The 18,526-nt window shown below is 40.5% G+C and overlaps 1 protein-coding gene across 4 annotated transcripts in view; it reads right to left on the reverse strand.

Annotated features, from left to right (window-relative positions):
* Myo1d (myosin ID) overlaps positions 1 to 18,526 on the reverse strand; it is a 303,156-nt gene that overhangs the window by 83,537 nt on the left and 201,093 nt on the right. For all 4 annotated transcript variants that reach the window (XM_027426506.2, XM_035447486.1, XM_027426507.2 and 1 more), the window contains exon 21: positions 3,364 to 3,518. In XM_027426506.2, the coding sequence (XP_027282307.1) occupies positions 3,364 to 3,518 (155 nt within the window). The remainder of the gene's footprint in view (positions 1 to 3,363; positions 3,519 to 18,526) is intronic.

Below are 18,526 nucleotides of genomic sequence, written 5' to 3' on the forward strand. Positions count from 1 at the left end.
TGTGAAGTACCATGTCCGTGTAGGGGATTGAATCTGAGTCCTCAGAAGTAGAACAGCCACTATCCTTAACCACTGAGCCATCTCTTCAGCCCTGAAATTTTTTTAAATGTATTTTATTTATTTATTTAATTTTTGGTTGTGATTTAAGGTAGGGGTGTAGAGGTCTAATCCTAGTCCCTGTCACTCCACCTTGGCCTTGATTTTTTTCATTACTTCTTCCTTTTTTTTTTTTTTTTGAGACAGGGTCTCTGTGTTGCTCTGGATGGTCAGGAACTTTCTATGTTCATCAGGCTAGCACTGAAATCACAGATGTCTGCCTGCCTCTGCTTCCTGAGTGCTGGGATTAAAGGCTTGTGACACTGTGCCTGGCTCTCACTCTTGATCCTCCTGTCTGTGCTGTGAATGCTAAGATGAAGGGACTGTGCCACCACACCCAGCCTTTTCGGCTTTTCATATACATATAAAGCTTATTCCTGTATTTCCCCCTTTCTCTATCTGCCTTTGCTTATTTTCTTTGCACACTTCTCTTGCTGTTTCCTTCTGGCATCTTACTTGTCTTCATGGGAAAGCTACTTGCTGAAGTGTAGCTTTTGAGGAAGGAAGTTACTCAGGTTGTGCTGTGGTTTCAATTTTGGTTAGGGCCTCACATCAGCCTCTGCCATGTCCCCTGCTCAGGCCATCCTTCCCTGGACTTGTATATGTTCTTTGTCATTGGGGTCAGCATAACAAAAAACTGCTTTAGGCCATAGCGCTGTTGGGTGGTGGCCATGTGATCACTTCTGTTCAGCTGGCTCTGATCTGCAGCTATCAATCTGCTTTTTGTTTTTCCCCTTGGCCCACTCTTTGCTTCCTCACTTTGGGTGTTACTCATCTGTGGTGAGTACTGCCGTTTATGAAATAGTACTTTTGTCTTCTGCTGGGAAGGTGGAACTCTTTTCTCCTTCAATCTGGTGACTATATAGGTAAAGCGAGCTTCCAAATGGACTTGCCTCCTTGCATTCTAAGGTTACAGCCTCACTGGTCTATGGACTTGCATGCTGTGCAGTTTTGAGCTGCTTTCCCTCTGAATAGAACTTCTCAGAAATGTACGTTAGGGAAAAAATCTAGAAAATGAGGAGTTGTCAAGAACCCAAGACCTCTGCCCTCTGGATTTGCATCATTAATGCAGGTGTAAGTAAGATTACATGCCAGACCATTATGCTTGTAAAACACACTGTGACCTGTGATGATCTCAACAGTGATAAGAAACCTGACAATACAGGACAATGGCCAGAAAAAAAAATAAAAGTAATTTTTCCTCATCAAATAAGTAGCAGGTTGTTGATTATAACTCTAAGCTGAAGTTTTTTTTCTGGTTTTAGGAAAGAGAGATTAATACTTTATTACTAATTGATCTCCAAGTTCAGAAGACAGAATCAAAGAGTAACTTGGAAGAAAGCCCCACCATCTTGTCAACGTTCTTACATCTAGGAATTTTGAAGAAATCACAAATTCTCTCTTAGGTTACAAGTAGGAGGCACACATGCAGAAATGTATCTGCATGACAGAAGAGAGCCTCAGAAAGGTTTGAGTTCCATCATGGGGAGAAGACATTCAGTGTGGGTTGGAATTTACTAAACAAGAACTTAGACTGAGACAAGAACACTTCAATTCCTCAGGCAAAACTGACTGTATTCATTAGTACAAGTCTTCAAGTCAGAGACAGCAAGCTCTGATGACTTCTATTGTCCATGCTTTGCCATGACTAAATATTTACAGGAAAATAAGCCTGCTTATGTGAGTTAGGGATGTCTACTGTTAGAGCTCCCATTCTAAACTCTTTGGCAGATGCAGGGAGTTCACCTGTGCCCCCAGCCTATTGAATGGTGCTAGCCACACTCAAAGCCAGGCTCTTTCTTCTCAGCTACTGTTCCACATGTTAACTGTCTCTGGGAAGGTTCTCTCAGATACCCAGAAGTTTGTTTTGTTAAAGTCTTAGGCATCTCTCAGTTCAGTCAAACTGAAAATATAGATGAACCATCATAAAAGCCTACATATTTATTGACTTTTAAATGTAAAATATTTAAAATCCATTTTCTTTTAGAATACATGGTTTAATAACAATAGTGTCCTTAGGAGGCAGGGGCAGGTGGATCCTGTGACTCTGAAGTCAGCCTGGTCTACATAGAGATCTTGTCTGAAACAAATAGACTGTTTTCATTACACTATATACATTTGCCAGCAAAAACAAAGGTAGTAGAACTTGTAGATACAGGTATAACACAGGCAAGAATCTCTGAGCATTTCTGAGAGTGTGGGAATGTCTTTCAGGAAGAAAAGAAACTGACACCTGGACCATTTGCCACCACTGATTTTTGTTGTGTGATTTTGTTCTCTCACCAAGATGGGATGAGGACAGACAGCATACCACAATGAGAACATTAAATTAGGAGATGATACTCCCCAATACTCCATGGCCACTTATAGAGAAGAAAACTCTATCTCCAACATTTCAACAAATAACCTGAAAAATTCTACTCCTAAATTTATTTACTGACTATTCCCTATCACCTCGGGGGAATCTGAAGTCCACATTTCTTTTAAAAAACATTTATTATTTTTATGTGTATGTGTATGGGTGTTTTGCCTACATGTATGTCTGTGCATATGTGTTTAGTGCTCACAGAGGCCAGAAGGTGACATCAGATCCCTGTAACTGGAGTTACAGATGGTTGTGAGTGACCATTTAGGTGCTGGGAATTGAACCTGGGTCCTCTGAAGAGTAGAAAGTGCTCTTAATAGCTGACCTATCTCTTTAGCCTATATTTCCTATATTATTGTTCCAAACCCAACCCCAGTCCCTTCACCAAGATACCATTTGCTTTATAGAGCTTTTCCTCAGAATATGCTATTTTCTGTCCTATTGTTTCTGTAACAAGTTCTGTCTGTCCTGGAAATTTCTTCAACCTTTATGGACCTACATGCTATCTTAAATTGTTTTCTAATTTGTTTATAGTCATGGCAGACACACTAACTGATTATGTTTGGGATAGATGTAAAGCAGTGGCAATAAGAATATAAAGTAACTTCTTCCATTGTTTGGATTGAATTATATTACATTCAGATTGGCAGCAATGAAATAATAGCCATGAGGGAACCTATCATTGTTGGCAAAGCTAGACACTGGAAAAGGAGAGGATCATTCCTACACTTGAAACTAAGGCTGGGTGATTTTGCCTTCTATGAAGTTGATGCTTTAATTTGTCCTTGTGAAGGAAAATAATAAATATATTCTTGTTGGAACAAAACGAGTTCAGCGATAAGTATGATTAAACATTTTGTGCATTTAAAACTCATCTTTTAATTACAAAAATAAAATTTTACCTCTTGAAATGATTCACCAGGACTCCAACAAGTTCTCCAATTCGACTCTCATGGGTTGGCTGTTTGCTAAAGAGGCAGACAATGAGGTCTTTGTTGTCTTTTGTATGGAACACTACAAGTTGGTCCTTTCCATTGGAGACACTCAGACCAGTCAACTGCAAGGGGAGAATAGGCAGAAAACTATTATGTTTTATTGATACCCATGGGAAACTTGTCATTTCCTAAAAAGAAATGGAGGAGGAATGGACTGGAGGGTGGCAACAGAGGGGGGAAGGGACTGGGAGAAGAGGAGGGAAGGGAATATTAAATAAATAAATAAACAAATAAATAAATATAAAAAGAAAAGAGACAAAAATGGAGAGGCATTATTACCAGAACTAGGAATTTAAGGGTGTTATCACCACAGGCCACAAAGACATCACATATAAAAAGGGATTATTTGAACAACTCTAGGTGTAACAGCATATTCAACAACTTAGACCAAACATTTCCTTGAAAGTACAAACTACTAAATCTCCCCCTCCTCCAAATAGTCTGATTGATCTGTATCTGTTCAAGAAATTAAATCTCTAATTAGAAATGTTTCAAGAGAAATTCTAGGCCCAAATGATTTCATCAGTGAATTGTACCACACATCTAAAGAAATACCACCAATTCTCCACCTTTCTTCTAGAAAATAGAAAGGAACACATTTAAATCATTTTAAGAACCATCATTCTGATACCAAAATAAAGATAGTGTAAGAAAATAATAAACTGATATTCTCCATGAGCTTGGATATAAAACCATTAGCAAACTGAATCCAATAACATATTTGAAAAATACACAATGAAATAAAAAACAAAACAGAGCAAAACACTAAAAAACAAAATAACCGGGGGCTTTACAAAGACATATTTTAAAGTGAAAATCTTCAGATTTTACTTAGAAATACTTAGAAATCTAACAAAGTGTGTGGTGTAGGACCCACACATTGAAAACTATCAATACTGATAAAGTGAAATTACAATACAGATGAAAGAAAAAAGACCCTAAACAAAGGAATTAAAAATACATTTAGAGACTGGAAAATTCAATATTGTTTAGATGCCAATTTTCTGCAAATTGATCTGCAAATGTAATACAATCCTAGACTAAATGTTTGGTCAAATATTAAAAAGCTGATTCTGAAGCAGTCCATGGAAAGTCAAGGGAACTCAAACAGCCACAGAAATTTTGAAAAAGAAAAGCAAGGTTGAAAGACATCACTGATTTTAATAATATATATAAAGCTGAAGTCATCAAGACAATGTATTTTGCAAAGAAATGAAAACTAAGACCAGGAATGCAACCACACAACTATGACCAATGCATTGCCCAAAAAGGTACAAAGATGACTCAGCAGAAAATAGACAAATTGGGATATTTGGGCATCTACATTCCAACAGAAATAAATGTTTGTTCAAATCACATCTCTTACAATTCAATTCAAAATGGATCATAGGTCTAAACATAAAATGTTAACTATAAAACTTCTAGAAGAAAACTAATGATTGGAAATCACTTCACCAAGGAAGGCATACAAATAGCAAAAGAATATGAAAAGATGTTCAACATTCTCAGCAATTTAGGAGATGGCAAATAAAAATTATAATGAGATATTATTACCAAAAACTTGCCTGAATGACTAAGAACAAATTAAACAAACCAGAACAGAGACACACACATTCATGAGTGCACACACACACACACACACACACACACACACACACACACACACACCAATTAATGTAAACCTCAAACCTTTGTTAACACAAGAATTATACATGTTTGCTTACAGCAGCTCTATAATGACCCCAAGTGAATGCAATCAAATGCCTATCGATAGATGAATGGATAAACAGAGAGAGCGACATCTATAAATGATACTCAGCAATGAGAAAGAACAAACTGATGATGCCTATTATTCTACAAGCATGAACAACAAAGGTGTTATGTTGAGTGAAAGCACTCAGTCTCCAAAGGTTACACACATTTGACTCCAATTATGAGTTTTCCAGTATGATGGAGCCACTCTATGTCCTGACCAGAATAATGCTTACTGCAATGTCTTAAGACTCATATAGACCTGTATACCAGTGTCACACATGAAAGCCAATTTATTATATGCAAATTAAAAATATGACTCCCTGGCTGCTTGGGTCCCAAGGCATCCTACTTTGGACAACAAAGCAGACACTACAGAGTGGTCTCTCATCTTGGGCATTTGTTCTCCCAGTGCAGGCAATACTGATATGCTACCTCCTGACTGCCGCTGGTGCCATGAAAGAGCAAGCAACCAGTGGGGACCAGGCAACTGCAGGTCAGGGCACATGCTGGCTCCTGTGCTGGATCTAGCAAGGATAGAAACCTCATTCTCAGGAGAGTCAATACAGTTGGGTTCTGGAGAATATCCAAGCATAGGAGAAAACTCTTCAGTTGTACACCAGGAAGGCCAGGGAGAACCATACATTTTACAGACGAGAAAAGCAGGGCTCAAGGTGCTTAGCTGATGTGTTGACCCAGAAACTAGAACTCAGGCTATGGGTTGACTCACACTCATTTTTTCCCTATCATACCCAGTTTAATTTCATTTTTCTAGTGCTGGGATTCAGCTCAGAGCCTTGAGCATGCTAGCAAGTACTATACCACTAATCTACATCCCCAGCCCTATCATGAAGCTTTTCCAAACACCACACATAAATGAACAGAAGATTCTTTGTATGTATGTATGTATGTATGTATGTATGTATGTATGTATGTATGTATCTAATTTTTTTTGTGTGTACAATGTTTGTCCTGCATGTACACCTGCATGCCAGAAGAGGGTATCAGATCTCATTATGAATGGTTGCGAGTCACCATGTGGTTGCTGGGAATTGAACTCAGGACCTCTAGAAGAGCAGGGGCTTTTAACCTCTGGGCCACCTCACCAGTCCTGAACAGAAGATTCTGCAGTCAGTATTCCTATAAAAGTATTTTCAGAGGAGTCGAGTTCTCAGGTAGATTTTATTTGTTTATTTATAGTGTGTGTGTGGGCACCCACAGGCCACACAGCACATGTGTGGAGGTCAGAAGACAACTGGTGGGAGTTGGTTCTCTCCTTCTGCCATCCATGTGCATCCCAGGGGTGGAACACAGGTCATCAGCCTTTACCCGCTGAGCCATTCCATCATCCCCTGGCTGTGGTGCATTTTAACAAATGCTAGGTCAGTGTTTAATGGAGAGCACGGAAAATAGTTAAATAATAGGAAATCGTTCACTAACCTCTGTACAAATAGCTGTCTGAGGCTAGTGGTAAGACAATACAGCAATTTCTCTGCCACTTAGACATATTGCATCCAGATGATTTTTGTATGATTAAATTAAAAATAACATTTTCATTTGGAAAAAAAAACATTTTATGCCTATGATGCTTCACTGTCATTTGATTATTTGTGTAATCCAAAATTGAATTTATGCAGCACTTCACAGGAAAGCTTGATTAAAGCCTAATAAAATGAGAATTAGGGTAGCAGTTAACTGCCAGTGCTTCCCAGAAGCATTAGCTGCAGGGGCTGCGGAGAGCAGCTGGAGGCATCGTGCTGCTATGACCCCCTCTCGTGCACACACAGAGGACCATTTCCCAGAATGCCCTTCCTTGGCCATCACCTAGTCCATCAGAGCTTCTTTTTCCCATTTCCCTATCACTCCCTGTGGAAAGGCAGCTTCATCTGCTGCAGGTTGGTATTAGTTCTTTGTGTACTTAGGCCTTAGGGTGTGTCAAGTCCTGGAAGAAAGACAGCAAGCAGCCCTTAGCTTGCTCCACCATACAAGGCAAGATTATTAGGTCTCCCTGTCTAGAGGCAGACAAACAGCACTGAGAAAGTCTCCTTGTGTTCTTGGAGGCTGCATGGTGAAGGGAAGGATTGTGGGGCTGAGGGAGACCTGCCTATACAACCCACTTCAGTTATGTGATCTTAGACACCCATTCAATTTCCTGGGGGCTCAGCCTCCTCTTCTGCCATCTCTCTGGCCCATGGCATGAAACTCTTCTTGGTCCTTCTGCCTCAGAGCCTTCCAAGTGCTGGAATCACAAGCACTGTGAGGCCTAGATGACGATTTTTACATTATTCAGAATGCTCTATTATACAGAAAAATGTGGAAGCCATCCTGATTATTTTATTTAACTCTGGTAGCAAGATCTGATAAAGCATAAATGTTTCATGTTCTTCCACTATCACAGTCTTGCATGAGTGCCACGCTCCCCCCCCCCCGCCACACCCAACAATCAGAAGTGAATGAGTGAAGATGGAAAAATCCAAAATAATCAACAAGCTGAATTCACAAGTGAAAGGATGGCTTGTGTTTGGAAAAACATTAGTAAAACTCAGTTGATTAGAAGGCCACATCTTCCTGCTATCTTTATTATCTATGCTAATGTAACTAGAGTCCATTCCTTGAGATCAGACTTGATGGCTCTTAATTCTGTAGGGCAAGCATACAATTCTGGATACACATTATTTTTATCTTATATCTCATACATACAAACAGTACCCCCTTCTACAGCAAGTGGCAAGGGCTCACTTGTATTTATTACTCTTTCATCATTCTAATTGGTTATAGCTTTTTCTAACTACTTGGTTATCTGTGCCAGTAAAAGTGCTGCAGACAGAAGAGAAAACAAATTTTCTCCTTGGAATTAAAGGATGAAAGGCCTTAAATCTGACTGATCACAGCCACCTGGATTTTATAGTATAACTAAAACAAAAAGTGTGTGTGTACACATACACATAGGTGCTGGGGAGGTCAGAAGAGAACCCCCTGAACCATGAGCAGTCATGAGCTGTCTAGTGGGTGCTGAGAACAGATCTTGGGGCCTCTGAAAGAACAGAATGCACTCTTAACCTTTGAGCCATCTCTCTAGTTTATAATGTGATTTTTAATTGATAGACATATGCCACTTACATCTTATTTTTATAAATAGCAGGTAAAAGAAATACTTAACTGGAAATTAAAATATATAACTCCCACTCCCATACAACTTGAACTATCAATTCAACAGGATTTTTAAAAACTGAGGTGTGGGGGCTGGAGAGGTGGTTCATTGGTTAAGAGCACTTCCAGAACATGGGGAGGGGAGGAGAGAGGGAGCTAAAAGAATGAGAAGAGGAGAAGAGGAAGGGAGAGGAGGACATGAGGGAGCAGGAAGGTTGAGTCAGGGGAAGAATAGGGGAGAACAAGATAAGAGATACCACAGTAGAGGGAACCATTATAGGTTTAAAGAGAAATCTGTCACTAGGGAAATGTCCAGAGATCTACAGGGATGACACCAACTAACAATCTAAGCAACAGTGGAGAGGCTACCTCAGATGCCTTCCCCTGATAATGAGACTGATGACTACCTTATATGCCATCATCCAGTAGCTGATGGAAGCAGAAGCAGATACCCACAGCTAAACATTGGGCCGAACTCCTGGAATCCAGTTGCAGAGAGGGAGGAGTGATGAGCAAAAGGGTCAAGACCAGGCTGGTGAAACCCACAGAAACAGCTGACCTGAACAAGGGGGAGCTCATGGACCACAGACTGATAGCTGGGAAACCAGCATGGGACTGATCTAGACCTTCTGAAAGAGGACGTCAGTGAGGAGGCCTCGATAATCTATGGGGCCCCTTGTAGTAGATCAGTACTTATCCCTAGCATACGAATGGACTTTGGGAGCCCACTCCACATAGAGGGATACTCCCTCAGCCTAGACACACGGGTGAGGGCGTAGGCCCTGCTCTAAAGGATATGACAGACTCTAAAGATCCCCCATGGAAGGCCTCACCCTCCTGGGGAGCAGAAAGGGTATGGGATAGGATGTTGGGGGCAGTGGGGGAGGGAGAGGGAACTGGGATTGACATGTAAAACAAGCTTGTTTCTAATTTAAATGAAAAATGGAATTAAAAAAAAGAAGCACTTCCAGAGAACCAGCACATACATGGTGGTTTACACGTCTCTGTAACTTCAGTCCCAGAGGATCCAATGCCTTCTTCCGGTCTCATAGGGCACTGAATGCATGTGGTGCATACACTTACATGTAGGTAAAACACCCATACTCATGAATAAAGAAAAAAAAACTGAAAAAAATTTAGAAACAAATTGAGGCATTAACTGCTGGTAGCAATGTAAATATGTTGCCACTATGGGAATCAATATGGAGATTCCTCAAAAAACAAGAGAGCTACTAAATAAACAATTCAGCCATAGCACTCTAGGCACATGCCTGAAGGGACTGAAACATAACACACCTTGCATACTCATGTTTGCTGTGACACTGTTTACAGCAGCCAAGCTATGGAACCAGCCTAGATTCCTATCAACAGACAGATGGGTTAGAAAGTGGCATATATACTCAGCGGAGTTTTGCTCAGTGGAAAGGAAAAAGGAAATTATGTTTCTTGCAGAAAAGTGACCAGGACTGGAGACCACTATGTGAAGCAAGGCAGACTCAAAAAGAAAAAAGGTTGCATGTTTTCTCTTATGTTTAGAAACCTAGATTACATGCAGGGCGGTGGTGGCGCACGCCTTAAATGCCAGTACTCGGGAGGTAGAGGCAGGCGGATCTCTGCGAGTTTGAGGTCAGCCTGGTCTACAGAGCGAGTTCCAGGACAGGCTCCAAAGCTACACAGAGAAACCCTGTCTCAAAAAACAAACAAACAAACAAACAAACAAACAAAAAAACCAAAAAACCAAAAAAAAAAAACCCCTAGATTTCTCCCATATGTGGAATCTAGATCTATATGATATATGATATAACAATGCAATGGCAGGGGGACTAGTTAGGAAAAGAAAGGGGATTAGTGGGAGGGAGAAAGGAACACAGGAGAGGAGAACAGGAAGTGAATACAGTCAAAGCACATGACACATATGAATGAAAATACCAGAATGAAACTGCTATTTTGTATAATCAGTATACACCAGAATTGAAGTATGCTTTAAAATACAATTTGCATGTGGATTATTTACAACAGTTCATAAAATCCATAGCTTTTCAAATATACAGGTGGATGATTCTGACACCAAAGTCAAGATATGAAATATACCTTTGCACCAGTGTGCTCCCCCAGGCTGTTCTTTCTCAGTTTTCAGGCTTAGTTCTGGATCTGCATAAGACTGATTTCAGTGGTTTTTTTTTTTTTTTTTTTTGGGGTGGTGGTGATGGTGGATGCATGGGTTGTTAAACAGTCTCAACTCTGAAGTGCATCAAGCCTCAAACTTGCAGCAGTCCTCCTGCCTCAGTGTTCTGACCACTGAGATTACAGGAGTTTCAGCCACTGCCCAGCTTTAAACACTCTTACAGGGTACAAAGATGATTACTTAGACTGTTAAATCCAAGGGTCCATTGTAGTAAAAACAAACTCACAAAACATTGGACTATCTCCCTATCCATTATTTACATAGGCATATACTATTAGATTGAGAATTTCCAAAAAAAAATTGTTAATCTTCAGATGGGCCTGGTAGACCCTGTCTCAAAATTTAAAATCAAACAAATAAATAAAGGTCTGGGAATGTAGTTTGGTGGCAGAGCACTTGCTTAGTATATGTAAGGCTGTGTCTGATCCTTAGTATAGAAAAATAAACACACACATAAATAAATTTAAAAATCTTTGTTTAGTTCTTTGAGAATTGTATAAAATATATCTTGATCATATTTACCCTCATTCCTCTTTCCATCTTTCTACCCCTTCTCCACTTCACGTCCTCTTTTTAAAAATAACCCACAATTTGTGCTGACCATATACTTGAAGGTATGGGGCCACCCACTGGATATGGTCAACCTACCAGGCAACACACCCTTAAACCTCTCTCCTTCCTCTAGAGGCCATCAGAATCTGCAAATTACTCCAGCTAGGGTGGGGTTTATGAGTCCCTCCTGATTCCATGTTAGAATGTGGATTAGACTGATCTAATAAAGGTCTTGTACCAGCAACACAGCTGCTGTCAGCTCATGAGTATAGCAATCAAGTCGTAGCTACAAGATACTGTCTTGCTCTGGTCTTTCTGCCTCTTCTATAACAGTCTCAGAGCCTTGGCAAGGGGATGATGTAGATGTCCCATTTGTGGCCGAGCACTCCTCAGACACTTATTCTCTGCATTTTGATCAGTTGGGAGTTTCTTTTTTTCTTTTCTTTTCTTTCTTTTTTTTTTTTTTTTTTTTTTTGGTTTTTCGAGACAGGGTTTCTCTGTGTATCTTTGGAGGTTGTCCTGGCACTTGCTCTGTAGACCAGGCTGGCCTCGAACTCACAGAGATCTGCCTGCCTCTGCCTCCCGAGTGCTGGGATTAAAGGCGTGTACCACCACTGTCCAGCTCCTCCGATATCTTTATACCTCAACCTGAGTGTGTCCCCATGCACATGTCAGAGAAAACCGAGGGTCCCAAAAATAGCAGCTGTAAATCCCAGAGTCTTAAAAATGAGCTCATTTCTGAAGCATGCTAATCACAGGCAAAGGCTTAGGTGCTTTGTGACAAGAAACTGTCACATTCACTCCTTTGGACCATTGAGAATTCACTCCTCATGGACCACTGAGAACTTCCTAGGAGGAAACCACTTTGTCTTGATTCCTTTTGGGGGGGGGGTGGTTGTTCTAGATTTACTCTGTGGTCGTCTCAGCAGGAGGGCCTCTTTTCTCAGTCGGCTATAGCTCTTTCAACATACATCTCAGAGGCCTATAGTAACTTGAGGATTTACCCTCTAGAGGGATGCAGGTGTTGATAAAGTCAAAGTGGTCATGAAATTTCTCCAGATTCTACTTGTATTCTGATATATACACTGGCTCTTTGAATTTACTATTCTCTATTTCATTTCTTCAGTTTGACTGCAGGCCTGTAATAATTATGTTCTTTTGATCTCAGTTAACAAACTGACTTGGCCACTTCTCAATGGAGAATACTCTGTTCATTCTGTTTTCCCTTCCAATACTTGGAAGACAGCTGGATGGACTGGCTCTTTACAGGATTCCTTTATAACTTCTCTCCATCTCCCCCACTCTTCCCTCTTTTTCTCCCCACTCTTGCTTCTCTTGCCCCTGACTTCTTGTCTCAGTAAGATTTAAATCCCAAGTCTTAATGGTACTGTGTCATCATGGGCATATCACACTGTTTGGGATACTTGAGAGTTTATCTCCTTGTAAACAACCATTGATCAAAACAACTAAATACTTGTGCTCAAGCCACTATATAAGCAAGCTGACCGTCCTCAGGTGACCATGCTGAGAGGAAGCCAAGCCTTACAGAGTACAGAAATTCTGGGTCAGCAGTACTTGTTTGAGAAATCCCAACTCTGAACCAGGCAGGCATGATGGTTCAGTGTTGTCACAGCCCGTCGCTTATTTAATCTTTTTCTACTTCGACAGCATGATATCAGAGCATCACAGGCAAGGCAAGTAATGATGAAACAATGTGTATCCTGGCACACAGCTCTGGTCTGTGGTTGAGGAGACACATTTGGAGACATCCTTCTTGCTGGCAGAATCCAGACATGGGGCAGGATATCTCTTGGTCTATGTGTAAGTCTCTTAGGTCTCTCTTTCTTCCAGTATAGCCACAAGTCTTCAGCAAGGGCTCTACTCTGAGGAACTTACCTAGTCATAATCACCTCCCAAAGGTCCCACACCTCCAGCCACACGCTGATTAAATTTCCATTCCTCTAAGATAGCTGTAACTGGGATTGGGTTCCCACGTGGATCTTGCTGGAGGTAAATGGTCTCAGGGCACAGAAGTTGCTGAGAAGTAGCTTTAGTATCCTCCCAGCTGAAGCTCAAGGCTCCGTGGAGCAGAGGTGAACTGGCCCCACTGACCCTTTCCAAAGTCAGCCCACAGAATCTGTGAGCATGATAAGTTGTTTATTTAATTATTTATTTCTCCTGGGTCTGGGATACTTTGTTACCTAGCAACAGTCACTGGAACCAAAATATGTAGAGATGAGGGGGATGTCATTGTAACAGCCCTAGCACAGTTGGCATAGGCTTTGGAAAAGTGGGTAGGAGGTGGAAGAGGAGCTTCCTGGGGGATGCTGATGGGTTTTTAGGAGGTGCGAAATGAAGGCTGCAAGTAAGGAAAGGAGAAGAAGACCTCAGACCAGAATAAAAGGTATTTTGATTATTAAGGGGGCAGGTAAGGTCACTGACAACACTAGTGTCAATGAGGAGGTAGGGATAGAAAAAGCACCTAGCAAGTGTGGTGATCCAGATAAGCAGGTTTCTAGACATAGTAAAGGAAATGCCATCTGGCTTCCTGCTATGAAAAAAATATAAGAGGGAAGAGAAGATTCTAATAAAGAACTGTTCATCTTTCTTGCAGAGTTTGGAGGAAATATAAAGAAGCCCAAAACTGCTGGGCTTCAAAATACAACTGTTCCTTATTCTCAGCTTCTCCAGATGGCAAATGATTCTCAAATTAAGAAATGGCTTCAGGGCAATGAATCAAATCCAGATCAGGATTGTAAGATCCGCTGTCACAACCTCAGAAACATCTAAAGCATTGCTTCAAAGGATCTTCCAGACAGATGACAGGCGCTGTAAAGATCTTCAGGGCATGTCTTGTGAATCTCTCCATTGACACCAGTATTCCATGAGCCTTGAGGACCTTGTTCACAGAGGCACAAGGAGTTCAAACAGAGCAGACAGCTTTGCAGATTCCTGGCTGTGTTCCTTTCCCCCTAACAGACTAGACCATATATTGAGATGTATGTGGCTTCATCATGATTCACAGGAGTGGACACAGAGTTCAGACTGCACCGAAGGCACAGAAATCACAATGCCGATGCTTCTGAACCCCTAGTTTCTGTGCGGAAGCAGGTTATGAAGGCAAGCTGCAAACACAGATGGCCAGCATTGATAAGCTTTCCATCCCCTCCTCTTTGAATGGTTACCATGGAGGGTAACCATCCCAGTCCATGGGACAATTTCTGTTTAGCTCACCAATCATAATATGGAAGGAATGCTACTTAGGGAATGGAACTTAGACTGAATTAAATGATGAAGATCTTGGTTTTTGACCTTGAAACCTTATACGATCAGGGACAAGACTTTGGGGAAAATCTTGGGAGGGAAAGAACACATTTTTAATTTATTTATACACACACACTCTTTCTTTCTTACATTCTTATACACATTTGGTTCTAGGTATTGAGCCCTATGTATACTAAGCAAGTGCTGGGTGACTGTAACTACAGTCTCTCTGTATAGCCCTGGCTGGCCTGGAACTCCCTCTGTAGACCAGACTGTCTTCAAATTCAACGAGATCCATCTGCCTCTGTCTCCTAAGTGCTGAGATTAAAGGTGTGTGCCACCATTGCCTGGCAACATCCTAAGCAGAAATCTGAGTGTTGTTTTTTTTTTTTTTTTCTCCTATTTCTCCTTTTTTTTTTTTTTTTTTTTTTTTTTTTGCAGAGGGTAGCTTGTGGAGGATTTCAAACAGGATCACAAACTCATTACCACTCTTCCCATTGAATTACTCGAATTACTCTTCCTTTTGTATCGGGGGTATGGTATGAACTGCATTTACTTAATAAAATGCACCAAAGTGAGGCTGAGTGACTTTTAACAGTAATTCATAAATGGTTGTTGGAAGTCCACAAGCACAAGCCTGTCTGTAATCCAAGAAGTCAGGAGGCTAAGGCTGTGAGTTAAAAAAAAAAAAAAAAAAAAAAAAGGAAAAGAAAAAAGAAACCTGCAGACTGCAGACTTCTATGTTTGAAGAAGCTGAGTATCTCTGGAGGCTTTGGGTAGGTTCCAGTTGTCATCTTCACCTCTTCCCAGAAGGTGTTGACCACTGGAATAAGTGAGCCTCCCAAAGACTTGACTTTCTAACCCTGATACATTCTAGGTCTCAAATCCGGCTGAGGCCTTGGACACCAAGGAACAGAGACATACCACCTGCTTTGCTGTTTAGATTCCTAACACAAGAATTGAGGACCATAAAATGTCCTATTTCTAAGTTTGGGGTAGTTAAAAAAATTAAAGACCATCTCATTACATAGCCTTAGCTGATTTGGAACTCACATAAACAAGGCAGGCCTTGAACTCAAAGAGATTGACTTGCTTCTGCCTCCTGAGTGCTGAAATTAAATAGCTCTAAAACGTGTTTCATTTTATTTAACTTATTGTGTGTGTGTGTGTGTGTGTGTGTGTGTGTGTGTGTGTGTGTGTGTGTGTGTATTTGTAGTGGTTAAAGACAACCTTTTACCATGTGGATTTTGAGGATTGCACTCAGGCTGTTTTGGTAGCTGGCAGCTTTACCTGCTGAGCTGTCTCACCAGCAGGGGATAGCTTATTATTCAGCAATTGTGAACAAAATAAGTAAACTTTTTTTTTTGTGGGGGGGTAGTTTTAGAATTGAACCCAGGATCTTGTTAAGTCAATGTTCTATCCTTGAGAGCTACACTCAAGTCCTAATAAAGACATACTCATTTTGTAAATATATCATGGAAAGATTATATAGTTTATACTTAAGACTTAATTCTCTATCAAGCAAGTATCCTCTTGACAAATTTATTGTTTTTAATATGCAATTGGAAAGAAAGCCTCTATCCTGGAAAATTTTCTACCTGAATTAAATAGAACCAAATACTTATTTTACTCTCTTAAGGATTTAGCATTATGGTGGTGAAGATTAATTAGTGTTTTAAAACAGATTCATCTTTAGGGATGCTGGAGTCCCCAGGACCATACTCCTGGGCAATCCAAATATTATACATATCATATATATGTGTCTACACACACACACACACACACACACACACACACACACACACACACACGAAAAACAGCAGAACTGATTTTATACATAAATGCTTGTTATGAGCTTAGTAGTACTGATCAATATTATTCAGGCCAACGAAACTAATTATAATAAGCTGATTAAAGGGCTAAGTTTACATCATCGTCTAGCAAGGCCTTTAACCCTTGATTGTAATACGTTGATATAAGCCTCTCCATAAAGCTGTTCCGTTAAGTTTCCAATCCCAATCCATTTCACTGAACTGAATAAATAACATCTCCTTGTCCAACTTCGATTCTTCTAAATATTCTGCACATCCTGACAGGGATCAAGGGCACCATCAAGAATAATGTTTACAGCCTATACATCATTCTCATTGTAAATGAACTGCACATTTTAGAAAATGAAATATAAATTCATCTAATGAGCAACATAGGGTGAGGTGGCCTGTCACTGCCTCCTCTGGTAGTCCTTGGATCCTTTATCCTGATGTGGGAAGGGACTTACTTCTAGGAACCACATTGGGCTCTTTCCATGTTTGGCCTGAATGTCAAATTCTTTACTAGGAAGGCAGTTAGAATCTAGTGGCTCATAGGTAATTGTCTTCTTTTTTTGCTGAAATCCTCACAGAGGACATCGGAGGTCTCTGCCCTAAGAAAACCTGGCACTTTGAGCACTGGAGTTTATCTTGTAACCTGGAATTTAGCAAAATAGTCCTATAAAACACTAAAATTTTAATTCTAAAAAGGCTGCTCTGGGGAAATAGCTCCAGAAAGCACTTTAATGAGATCTGAAAGACCAAGCCATCTAGTGGAAGTCAGCTGTATCTCCTTGGAGTGTTCTCACACTTTTGGCTTTCAGATATTGCAGCCGTCAACTGCTTATGGCAGATGGCCTCTCTTTTAATTACTGCCTCAGATTTATTGTTGTGGGTTTGGGATCCCTATAATCAAATTCACCACAAGGGTACATGAAGCAAGACGAATAGCCCAAGAGGGCACTCCTGCAGAACAAGCATGCAAAACTAAGTGCTCAAGCCCTGTCACATCTATTTTGACTATTCAAACTTATACTCTGACTATGGTTCATTTGGGCAAGGGGTTCCCAACTGTGGCTGCACATTAGGAACACTGGGGATATTCTGATTTGTTTCATTTGGGAAGCTTTCCAAGTGATTCTAATTGTGTAAAACCATTGATTTAGGTGAAGCTACTAAGTAACTGGGTTTTAGATGGTAAAATTATTTTACAAAGATAATTGTTTTACTAATTGAATATAGTTTTTTTTTTTAAAAAAACTATTTTTTAATTTATTTTTTTCTCTTTCTTAAAATACCAACTTAATTAAGTTGCTTTCCTTATTGGTCTTTTAATTGAAATTCTTAATCTTTCCAGTTAATGCCCCTCCTGATGCAAAAAGATTATGCATTCATCATTTTAGGCACACTGTTTTTATCCCACCTTTGCCAGTACATTAGCTTCTTTCTATTTCAGGAATGACGAGTAATTTCAATGGTACTCTGATCATTTTGGCCACAGTGGCATGAAAAGGGATTGTACTTGGAAGCAAATACCTATGCCCATCATAGAAAATGCACAAGAGCTGGCATATACCTATGGACCCCTGAAACCCTTCCTCACCCTCAAATCTATTCCTACTCCTCTGCACCCGTGGACAGTGAGTTCTTCCTGATCATCAGTTTCAGCATATAATGCTGTAGTGTGGTGAGGGGTCTTTCTAACCTCTAGTGCTGCAAGAAATGGATCCCTGTGGCTTAGCCACTCAGCTGTGGTGTCTTGTTATAGCAGCCGAGCCCACTAAGACAGAGACAGACTCCACCATAGATGGCTCTCCAGACAGATGACTGTCAATTTGGCCTATCATTTCACATTCCCAAGATACCTCAGATGCAACCTATTTCAGGAAAATTCTTCCCTGCAACTCTGCTTCTTTTCCTACACTTCCTATCTTAGTGAGAATTCAGGACTATTTACTCAGTCATTCATAGAGAAACTTCTGACTTTTTTCTCAATGCCTATATCCTGTTGTTTCCGTACCCAAGTAGTATTTTTTCCTTTTAAAGATTATTTTCATTTCTCCTCCCCCACTCTGTGTGTATGCCATGTATGCTCAGTTGCATATACAGGCTAGAAGAGAGCATAAAGCTCCCTGAAGTTGAAGTTACAGGTGGCTGTGAGTCACCAAACATGTGTGCTGGGAACCAAACTCAGGTTCTCTGGAAGAGAAGCAAGTGCTCTCAGTCACGGAACCATCTCGATAGCCTCTTGAGTAGCTCTTGAAGCACTGCCGGCTTCCCTTTCCAATCCTCGTCTGAGTTCAGGCTCTTGTGATTTTTCAGGGTGCCACAGCAGCAGCCTTTAAATGCTTTTACTATC

The sequence above is a fragment of the Cricetulus griseus genome, chromosome 7 (assembly GCF_003668045.3).
Source record: "Cricetulus griseus strain 17A/GY chromosome 7, alternate assembly CriGri-PICRH-1.0, whole genome shotgun sequence".
Lineage (NCBI taxonomy): Eukaryota > Metazoa > Chordata > Mammalia > Rodentia > Cricetidae > Cricetulus > Cricetulus griseus.